We start from the raw sequence: 11,127 nt of genomic DNA, 5'->3' as shown, positions 1-11,127 counted from the left end.
ATCAATGTGTTCACTGGGCCAGCGGAGGTGGAAATGGTAAGTATGTACTCAACTTCACAGCGAGAGATGACAGAGATGATATAAGACAGAGGGATGGGAATAATAAGAAAGAAGATGTGCTGTAAATACTGTTGAAATGAGGAATGAACGAGGGGATGACAAAGAATGGTTCTAGGGGGAAGCAGTCTCTGAAGTGCTGCAGGGAGGATGTTTTGTAGTCTCAGCCCACCTTTGTCAGCCCTGGTGATAAGCAGGTCCTGAGGCTCGAGAACGTGCACCTGCTTCACCACCATGGTTTTGTCAAACACCTGGACTGGGGGCACAGCCTGCGTCTCTGAAAACACAACGCATACATCATAATAAATAGACGGTTAAAATCGGACAAATATGTCATGTCAAAATACTGTACTGTTGCGTTGCACTCACCAGCGTTGGACAAAGCTGGATCAGGGCCTGAAAGAGGACAACATCATTATCATCGTCATGTTAGCTGTCAGCCTTGGCATTCTGCTGAGAGCAGTATTGAATGGATATGGATGGGTGGCTGTATTTTAGAGGACATGGGGAGACATCGATTAGGGATGACCTCACCATCTAGCAGCATGACACCGGCTGCGTCGGTGGCAGCCAGCAGAGACTGACCCCAGGAGTCGGCACACACGATCTCATAGGGGAATGTGCTGCTGAACGTCTGGGACTCCCACGGCTGCAACATACATGTAGATACACACATAAACATATAAGTAGACACACATACTGGAATTAATATCCACTTGCAGTGCAGTGAAATGTCTCAGACGTGTCGTCACCTCTTTTCTGCAGAGGCCGGTGGTGACAAGGCTAGTTGGGGCGTCTCCTCTCACAATGGTCTTCAGCTTCAGAGCCTAAAGACAAAATGTCAAATCAGATATGACACAACAGAGACATCTGCCAATTCTATATGCTTTGGCTTGCAATACTGGATGAAGTACTTAGATCCTTTGTTAAAGTACAAACATTAATAACACAATGTAAAAGAACAGCAAAATGTACTTAAAGTTTCATAACATATGCCATTATAAAGAGTGTTAATACTGGTCCAGCACTGTCAGTTTAAATGTAGCTGTTGTAGCTGGTTGAGGTGAAGTTGAGGTTATTGTTGTAATTTTTAGTCCTGTGGTTTCTAACCTAAGGTTTGGTCTCCCTCCAAAGGGTCATGTGATATATCTGAGGGGTCGTGAGATGATTAATGAGGTAGGAAAAAAAAAAGAACAAAATGTGTTCCGCTTCATAAATGTAATGAAATATTGGATAATTTTACCACTTTGGGCCCTGAACAGATTTTATCTTCAATACTATTATGTATTTTATAAGCTTCTCATATGCTTTTTATTGTAACATCTTTATCTGAAAAGTAACTACAGCTGTAAGACAAACATAGTAAAGTAAAAAGTATAACATTTTCCTCTGAAATTTAGTGGAGTAGAAGCATAAACTAACATAAAAAGATACTCAAGTAAAGTACAAGTACCTCAAAGCAATATTTTCGTATAATGCTAGAGTAAATGTACTGCTAGTGGCGTGTTAAACATGTGTCACTTTAGGCAGAATGCACTTTAAACCTCTCTTTAAAAATAACTGACCACTTCTTGAAACAAAACATGTGCTATCTAAACAATGTCTGGACAAGACATTCACATCATGGAAGCTGCATGCGAGTCGTGCATATAAATGCAATACAAGGAGGACAGCAGTGGTCTGAGCTTGCTGAATTATGCACATTGCACTAATATTGAACTAGCCTCCCATTGTTTATTCCTTGTTTCCGTGCATATTTAGGCACCGAGAACTGTGACGCTAGCTCACAGAGGTGGCGAGGATCTGGACAAGCAGCGTGGCTGCAGTGTAAAGTATGATAAAGTATCATAATATAAATAGAGTACATAAAATACAGTTTGCATAAATGCTCAAGCAACAACCATCTGATCAGATTGACAATTTCCATTTCAAGCTGCACAGTCGAGCGTTTCTATTTACATATCTGCATAAACAGGCGATCTGGAGATGATGAAATCAATACCAGCCAACAGAACAATGGTTTGGCAGAGCAGTGGACTTCGCCATCCACAAAAAACAAACATATTTTGACCTATCAGGAATCCACGACCAACACAAAAATCATTTTGTATAATGTGCATCACGCAATGAGGGACCGTACAGAGAGTCAGTTTAGTTGAGGACAAAACGCCTCGTCTCTACAAAACTGGATAATCAATGACTCAACACGTCTACATCCCTTTGTTTTCATGCTTTACAGCACAATGTGTCGATGCCTCGGCTTTTGCACAGGCAGGGTTTGCAAATGAAGATAACGAGCAGAGGAAACATGAGACACAGGTTATCTTTGGTGGCATAAACATGCATCTTAACGAGCTAATTCAAAAAAAAGTTCACAGTGTTCTATGGAAAACACCTACTAAGTGTTTATCTTCAATGTAGACTAAAACCTAAAAAACAGACCTTGTTGAGTTTTAACACAATATGCTTCAATTCACAGAAGGCCACACATATGTCCAAAGAATGCCTAATATCTCACCAACAGCCTGAAACGAATGACTTCCATAAAGCCAGAGGTCATCTAGGTTCAGCACCATGGACAGTTCTTTGCATGCTTTTCTTTTCTTCTTTGTGTTTTCAGACTTTGTTCCTGTATAATTGAAGTTACGTCAGCACCCAGGACAGAGGTGTAATGATGATTACATCAGCCCAGTGATGACAGAACTGTGGCTCAGAGACCTGGTTCTACAGTGTATTATCTCAACCCTGGCCCTCCTGATAGCAGGTGTCCAGTTCACTCAGCTGTCTGTCAGGAATTACAGCTCTTAAATGACCTCATGCTAGCATAAAGAGTCACAGATCTTCCTGAAATGAAAGAGGCTACGTTTTAAAGACCTCTGTTGCTTTCGCTACAATCGCGGTTTCTTTATTTGTCTCACCATTGTGTCAAAATTAAATAATGCACCAGCGCTGTTACATACATGTCTATAAGGGTCATTAAAAGGACTTATTTTTCTCATCTCGGACTGATTTGGCTTTGTATGAACTCTAAAATGTGTTTTGCACAAAAAAGGACTGAGCACTTCACTTACATTGAAATCGCAGGAACAATTGCAAGGACTTAAAATGTGTTCAATGATACCAATAAACATCTGTGTTTACATGTGGCTTTAGGTGTCTTACAGTAGGTGTGTTTGTGTTTGTCCATGTAGGCTTTTTATGTGTGTCTACCTTTGTCTGGGTGTCCATCCCGGTTCCCGTGTGTGTACAAGTGGGTGTTTCTGCCTTAGTGCTGCAGAGCTCTGGGTGGTTGGTATTACTGCGTTTGTGTGTGTATTAATTCCTTACCTGCCCTATTCTGACAAATTCGGCCTGCCGTGCCTCCTCCTTCTTGCGTGCTGACTTTGGAGACTCAGGCAGCACGTCGCTGAAGGACCGGCGGTTTAACATGTTCTGGGGAGAAAAAGGAACCTAAACGTGGAACACCAACACCAACGAACACGCACACACAGGGGAAAAAGAAAGCAGAAAGGGGTCTTAGAGACTGACCCTAGCGGGTGAGAACAGCAGCAGTGACACACAGTGAGAAGTAAGTCGTGTTAGGAGCAACAGTGAAAGGAGGGGGGGGGGGACAAGAGAAATAGGAACAAAAGTGATGTGAGGAGAGAGAGCCCTGCTGAGAAAGTCAGCATTGCAGTAGTATCCAGTCGGTGTGGTGCAGTATGCAGAGGCAGACCGAGGGCTGCAGTGGAATACAGCAGAACACAACTCAGCAGTGGCTACAGTTGCTGCCAGTGACTGAAGTGACAAGGCGGAGACATAAAAAGGTACGTTCATCCAAGAATGAACAAGACACTAGACTGGTGGTCAGCAGTGCAGCTGTACCTTGTGCAGGTCAGGCATGAGGTCTTGGTAGAGCGAGCGGATCAACATGTCAAGGGTCCGCTGACGCTTCTGGGCAAACGTTGGCGTCTCCAGTGTGGCTTTCTCTCCATTGATTACTGCAAGAGATGAAGCGAGATCACTTAGGCAATATGGACGGTGTATTTATTGGCCGTATCCTAATGCAGTTTTGTTTTCTTACATTTGACTAATAAAAAGTCCCTGAATTCTTGGTGATCAGTAAATACAGGCGGAGGTGGGAGAGGGGGTCCAAACAGTGGAACACTCTCCTCTGAGAAAATCTTCAACCTGTGACAAAGAGCAGATATGTAACATCTCTCTTAAACCTACAAATAAAGCAGAGCACATCCCACAGTACGGTAAAGTAGTCAACCTCTTTTTAATCACAGAAACAATAAAGAGGATTATTTTCTTTCTAGGTAGAGAATTAAAAAGCAGTTGTTACAAAGTCTGGACTGGATTGGAACACCACAAACCCCAGCATTAATCAAAGCACTCACCTGTAACTGTCATTCTGGCTATTATACCTAACTAATGCAAAAATATCTGGAGGTGAAGTAAAGGAAACACTGATTATGGAGAAGACACAGTAGCAATCCACGCATCTTCAGTGATGCAGGGCTGATGGGCTCATGCGATATCGGTTCAATAGCAGAACCCCTTCTGAACACGTCGCTGATTACCACTTCATTTCTCTGACAATCAATGTCCGAGTGAAGGATACGGGTGAAGTGCGATCGGATCATAGACGGTTTGAAGGACGACGATGCGTCATCCCCTTCCTGGAATACTATGGTAACAATGTCATTTCCAATGTGTCTCTTTCTCTCCACCTGACAGAGAGGAAAGACCAAAGAGACACAAGATGAGGGAAAAAGCCAACTTCACTTGAGCACTCTGGTAAGTCTTTAAACCTGGATTAATTGATTTTATGATCACTTAGGGGCTGAGCAACAAACTGTAAAGACAACACTGATAAATAATCATCGTGTAAAGTTGTTACGACAAACGTCACTCAATTGCCTATTCAAACATCTAGCAGACACTGAGCAAAAGTAGCATTCAATGTTTCATTTTGGTAAATTGGCACCGCTAAAAGTATGACGAATTATCTATTAGAAAGAAGCTCCTGCTTGCAAATTACCCACGGATGTATAGACATTACTTTGATACTAAAGAAAACTTAAAAACTAGATGATTCTCAGGTAGTTATAATCTGTTTTCTATGATATATTTTTTCGACAGACATCAGAGAAAATGGTATCCTGTGTAAGTGCAATTTATACTGAATCTAATAATGTGTATATCATGTCTGTGTGTTGAGATCCAACTGAGGTGCGACTCCAAAAATAAGTTTGATGTATATTGCGGCAAATCGGTCACGAAGTGTTTTAAAGTACCTTAATTACCACCAGCTGGTTATCACAGTCACTGCTGACCTTGTGGGACAAACTTTATTTGATGCCGGAAAGGTAGCATTAAGTAGTTTATCTGAGCTTTTTCACTAAAACAGCTGCCTGTAGTGTTTAGAAACAACTCTGCTGGGAGCAGTAAGACTGACTCAAAACTTTCAATTCCAATGGTTATATTAATTGTTGATGAGGAGCTGTGCAAGTATGACATGCTGGGGACATAGTGTGTGTGTGTGTGTGTGTGTGTGTGTGTGTGTGTGCTGAAAGGGGTGTCATTCTTACAGCGAATATTTTCCAAGCGCTCGACACCACAAACACCTTAAGAAGCAGTAATAATTTCAACTCTTTCATCTCAAAACTTCAAAGGCAGCGACATCGAGAACATCTACTGCACTTCGTTTTGCCGTCTCTAGTTTTCTTTTTTATCATATTTTCTTTCCCATCAATGACAAATTCATATATTTTGTGTCCATCCAACACTGTTCCAGAGAAAGACATCTCAAAATCTACAACTTGTTGGCATGCAGCACCATCGTGCAAAAATCGACCCTGTCCAACTCTTTAGCTCATGACAACGTATCCTGAAAACTATTAAAAACCTGTAGTCCCATGATGGAAGCATGGTCCTCAGGGGATGAAGCCATCAACAAAATGCCAAAGCTTAAAGTTTCTGAAACGTCTCCAACACCAGTGTATAGCACAACCAGAGAGGTCCAATCTTCTGGAAGAGTTGGCGATGAAGGTGAAAGAAGAGTCAAATATGCAAAAAGTACAGAAAAAAAAAAAAAAAAAAGTGACAAGAAAATAACAGTAGAGAGAGACAAATCTCTCGTGTTGCTCGTCTGACCCAAAATGAGGCAACGGTCTCCATTAATCACAGTCGTTTTCTCTTTTGGATGAGCCAACATTAAACTCTAGCAGCTCTGTGAGGCTGTACACAGGCACAACAGCGCTTTGAACTGAATGCAAAAGTGACCATGCAAATGTGCTCAAAAAGACATCGCTGACATGCCCTGTTTAGCAGGTGTAATGTTTACCATGTTTACTAGCATGCAAACATTTGCTAATTAGCACTAAACACAACTGAGGTTGACGGGAATGTCATTAGTTGTCCAGGTATTTGGTCATAAACCAAAGTATTGGAGAAACTAAGATTTGAAGTCATAACAATTCATCCTCTGGGGATCCTGAATGTCTGCACCAAACGCCAATCCATCCAGTAAGTTACATATTCCATTCTGGGCCATAGTGGTGGACTGACAACAATGCAAACTATAGAACAGGACCGAAATGCACAGCTACACATACAGACACCCACCTGCTGTTTGTTCTCTTTAGAGTAGGGTAACATGGTGGACACATGGAACATGAGCTCATGGCCCTGATACACTGTGTAGATGGACTTCATTCCTGTAGTGTCATCTGCAGGTGAAAAGAGATAGAAACAGAAGAAGATAATTGGCATATTCAAAATCCTTTCAGTTTAAAATGATCATTTTATGCCTTTCAGCAGATGTGAGCTCTCTTACTCTTGGTGTCCAGCCCTCCGCGGTAACCTGCCCATCCCTGCAGCGTAACAGACTCCCCCATCAGATTGAGAAACTTATCGAAGCTCTCACTCCCCGTCTCTGAAACAAACACGGGACGTTTGACCGAGGAGATATCTTTTTATGTATTGCAGTACATTCTGTTTTGACAAGGATTGTTTGACATTTTGGGAAATGAGTTGGCTGAGAAGATCAAAACCCCTCTCTCATTTGTACACAAAATATGAAGCACCAGCAGCCACTTAGCTTAGCACAACTGGAAATAAGAGGAAAAAAAAAGCTAGCCAGGCTCTGTCCGGAAGTAATGTTTATTCAATCTGTACAAAAATAACACAACTCCAGTAACCTGTCTCTCTTATATGTGCTGGACTATTTCTTGGTAAACAAATGAGATATAACATGTTAATTAGTGAGCTTTAGAGGTGCTGGTTGGTGGATTTCATTACTTTCAGAACCACTGCTTCCAGTCTCTATGCTAAGCTAAACTAAGCGGCTAATGCCTCCAGCTTCACCTTGAACCGACAGATATGAAATTATTAGCAATCTTCTCATCCAACTCTTGGCCAGAGAGCATATTTCCCTTTAATAGGTTTGAACACCGAGATAAGTCAGAGAGATTTACCGTTGCTAAACATCTCGTCATCTGTGAGCTGTCCGTCTTTGGCAAACAGGACGCCAAATTTAAAGTTGACAGAACCCTACAAAAATATGGCTGGGTTAAAATCTTGAAGTTATTAAAAATTCACGCATTTATATTATTAACTGTAGTTGGACATATATTTTACTTTTAAGACAACAGCAAAAGATTATTTTTCAACAGTTTGGTGTTTACCAGATAAAGAATCAATAAAGGGAATATTCCCTTTTGTTTGGTATATCATACCAGGTACACACTGTACTCTCTTGAAAATAAAGAGACCTCTACCATTAACAATCAAAGAATAAGCTAAACTGTATGGTGAGAGCAGTATCATCCCATACCTCCTGTTCCTCCAACACCAGCAGGTCCTGAGGAAAGAGGACATAACAAATATTATTCACACCGACTAGCGCTCCAGCCTGAGGATATTATACAGTTTAGATGCTGCTGATCAGGCCAGGCATGAAATGTACCAGTGCTACATTTCATACAAGAGCTGGCAAATGCTCTGAATCTCACCTTCTGAATCTCTGGGTTGAGGATCTCCCTGGGGCCTTTCTCAAACCTGTCCATGTTCATTGCACTGAATAAGAGTGAGTAAGGGAAGGAGGAAAAGAAGGAGTGGAGGAAGTAGTAATGAAAAAAAAAAGAGAGAAAGGTGTGTTTAGGATTGATGAAAGACAAATAGTCCAGAGGGCGGAACAGAAAAACGAGCAAGACCTGATACAGGGGACTTCTCATCCTGCTTGTACCATTTGTCCTTATACAGTTTCAGCGATGACGCCGCTCAGACTGATGAATTCATAATCTCCAATCTCCTGTTTCATGCATCTTGTTATATCCTGTTACCCATCACTCACGAAATTTGAAAATAATTACAGCTTGGCGGCAACCATGTTTGCACCTACACAACAGTAAACACAGTTCAAAATGGTGTTAACATAATTGGCATAATTGGAGGCGCTGGTTTGCTGACAGTCTTTATGTCTCAGAAGTAGCATGAGATAACCAACAATAATAATTCCCATACATGTTTTGCAAAGAGTGGATTAACTGTGCCGTCTTTGAGCTGCAGGCTGCACTTCTCACCTGAGGATGGACTTGACTGATAGTGTTTTGGTCGGGCTGTAGGGGAGGCTGATCTTCAGAGTGCCCTAAGCGAACAAGAATGACACAGATCAGGGATTACAAACTCATTCACCTTTTCTCTGAGGAATCACTCACTCAAACCTGTTGCGCTGTTGCTCATTTTTAAATTCACAACATATTTTTCAATCATTCGTAGAATGAATACAGAGGACAAAATCAAACCAGATCAGTTCAAGCCAAACAAAGTTGTTCTGCTCAACAACAACAACATCCTGTACCAGTTAGAGTCTGACAGAAACAAGACAAATCAATGCGATCAGGCAGCGGAGGTGCACCACCCTAATCAGGTTCCAGATAAGGCTGGAGGCCAAAATTAAATCCAAGCCATCTTGGTCGTGAAGCTGAGTCGCCACATGGCAAACACACAATAATGAACATGCATCTTACACACACACACACACACACACACACACACACAAGATGCCGTTTTCTGTCGTTTCATATTTAGATACACTGAAAAAGTACCACCTACATGTAATGTGTAATCCGATAGACGATGTACATGTTTGAGCTTTATCTGTTCTTCAAAAGTTTCAGTTCCTTCCCCTCTGATCGGGGAGGATCCTGTGAGGCAGTAGTAGAAAGTAGCTAGGTATAAGTACACTATGAGGTACACACTGTTGCAAAACAGATTCCTAATCCGGTGTTTTTCACATCCGTGTTTACTGGCTAGCAGTCCTCGTCTCTCCTGCCTTATTGCATGCGTGTCCTTGTGCATGTGCAGAAGATAAGCAAACAAAACAAAACTTAAAACCCCTCACAGGGAACCTTTAAGTTGAATTTTGAATGCAGGACTACATCTTGTAATGGAGTATTGCTACGTTTACATGAGTAAAGGGTCTGAGTACTTGTTCCCCCACTGCTGTGAGGCGAGCAGATGGTGAACTCACCATCTTTCTCCAGAGGACGGCTCTGTACTGAGGAACCCGCTGGTTGTTTTGGTCTGAGAGGACGACCGACAGGTAGAAGGGATTCTTCTCTGCATCTGTACCCACATAGTTCTGGTGGACTGGGGAGACAGAGATAATATACAGATACAATTATACCTATATATCTCTTAGGTATTCAACACTCCCTTTTAACCGCTTGCTATCTTGGCCTGTCTTTCTCTGCCTTTTTGTCTTCCCTCCTACCTATTCTTTCATTATTTTCTGTAGCCCTTTCATTCATCCACCCCCTCCCTCCCCCCCTCCATAGAGTCGCACATTCATGCCTCTGCTTCTTCGGTTGACAGGGCAACGTCTTCAGAAACAATGCTGAACAGACCTCCAAACCCAATTAGACACAGGATCTCTGCCTGAATTGCTGTCCTTCCCTTTGTCCTCAATAAAGCACATTAATCAATCAGGAATTATCTTCATATGTAATGCAAAGGGAGACAAACAAGGACAAACCATTTTACTATTCTTTACCTGATCATTGAGAAATTGAGAATTCAAGTTCTTGTATTGGATGCTTCATTAGACAGGAAGTGCTAGTGGTAGAATAATTGGCCTTGAGTTCATAATGTGTTGTGTTGTATGATGCAATCAGCTCTGCTCAGGCTGTGAGGCACAGATGGCTCAGCTGCAGGTCGAGCCAACTTTCGGGAGACATGTTTCGGGAGACATGGCTCATTTTAAACTGCCCGTGCCATACTGTGATTAGACTCTGGCAGGAGGAGGAAAGGCCTTTCTTGCTGTTCAACTTTCCTTTACAATTATAAAAAGAAAGGTAAAGAAACAAACGGACAATGATCTTTTGTTCCACAGCCTTCTATGCGAGCCTGAGAACAGGCTGGGTGATGAGATGATGAGGGTCAGAAAAGGGAAGGAGTAGGTGACCCCTTCTAATGTATTCCACAATCACAGAGGGCGCTTTCGGGAATGGCTCCTACTAGCCTGCTGCAGAGCACCGGGCTCATTTAAGACCCCAATAGTCCGATCTAAATTGTGTTATCTATTGGAGGCAAGCTTTGTCTGGTGGTGGTGAGGCTGTGTGTGCTCTAAGGGCTTCCTCCCTGGGTGGTGTATGGGATTAGACTGTGGTTGAGACTCTCAGTGGGGATATGGGTGGATGCTAACAAGTCTTGGCCTTGAATGAAGAGCAGTGCAGCGTGAGGACAAGGCTGACTTCATAAGATAAGACGCGTCCTGTGGACCAGGGAAGAAATTCAGAGGATGTTTTATTTCTGCAGCTCACAGGCTCTCCATCACCCTAACCCTATGTCTTTCTCTCTCCACTCCATGTGTCTGACTGAGTGTGTGTTTTTTAAAAAACATAACAGAGCAGCACTGACCTTTTCCCAGAAAGTATTTAAAGAACCATCTGGTGTGGTACTCTGGATTCTCCAGATGGACATCGGTTCTCCTCCAGGTTCCTGGTGTGTAGTCCAAAGCCTGTTTGTTACATAAACACACACACACACACACACACACACACACACACACACACACACACA

At 42.3% G+C, this 11,127-nt stretch overlaps 1 protein-coding gene across 5 annotated transcripts in view; it reads right to left on the bottom strand.

Moving 5' to 3' along the window:
• The window catches only part of garnl3 (GTPase activating Rap/RanGAP domain like 3), a 55,205-nt gene that overhangs the window by 12,440 nt on the left and 31,638 nt on the right, over nucleotides 1–11,127 (bottom strand). For 3 of the 5 annotated variants that reach the window (XM_031859862.1, XM_031859859.1, XM_031859861.1), the window contains exons 4-20: nucleotides 10,966–11,065; nucleotides 9,578–9,696; nucleotides 8,628–8,692; nucleotides 8,058–8,121; nucleotides 7,880–7,906; nucleotides 7,521–7,596; nucleotides 6,881–6,979; nucleotides 6,670–6,773; nucleotides 4,664–4,772; nucleotides 4,440–4,485; nucleotides 4,121–4,227; nucleotides 3,922–4,037; nucleotides 3,385–3,507; nucleotides 810–884; nucleotides 592–706; nucleotides 427–453; nucleotides 230–334 (exon numbers count right to left, since the gene is read on the bottom strand). In XM_031859862.1, the coding sequence (XP_031715722.1) occupies nucleotides 230–334; nucleotides 427–453; nucleotides 592–706; nucleotides 810–884; nucleotides 3,385–3,507; nucleotides 3,922–4,037; nucleotides 4,121–4,227; nucleotides 4,440–4,485; nucleotides 4,664–4,772; nucleotides 6,670–6,773; nucleotides 6,881–6,979; nucleotides 7,521–7,596; nucleotides 7,880–7,906; nucleotides 8,058–8,121; nucleotides 8,628–8,692; nucleotides 9,578–9,696; nucleotides 10,966–11,065 (1,477 nt within the window). The remainder of the gene's footprint in view (nucleotides 1–229; nucleotides 335–426; nucleotides 454–591; nucleotides 707–809; nucleotides 885–3,384; nucleotides 3,508–3,921; nucleotides 4,038–4,120; nucleotides 4,228–4,439; nucleotides 4,486–4,663; nucleotides 4,773–6,669; nucleotides 6,774–6,880; nucleotides 6,980–7,520; nucleotides 7,597–7,879; nucleotides 7,907–8,057; nucleotides 8,122–8,627; nucleotides 8,693–9,577; nucleotides 9,697–10,965; nucleotides 11,066–11,127) is intronic. The other 2 variants (XM_031859863.1, XM_031859860.1) reach the window with 1 other exon arrangement.

This window comes from Anarrhichthys ocellatus, unplaced genomic scaffold (assembly GCF_004355925.1).
Source record: "Anarrhichthys ocellatus isolate YVR2014 unplaced genomic scaffold, GSC_Weel_1.0 scaffold23, whole genome shotgun sequence".
In the NCBI taxonomy this organism is placed as follows: Eukaryota; Metazoa; Chordata; class Actinopteri; order Perciformes; family Anarhichadidae; genus Anarrhichthys; species Anarrhichthys ocellatus.
This window is presented reverse-complemented; position numbering and strand designations above follow the sequence as displayed.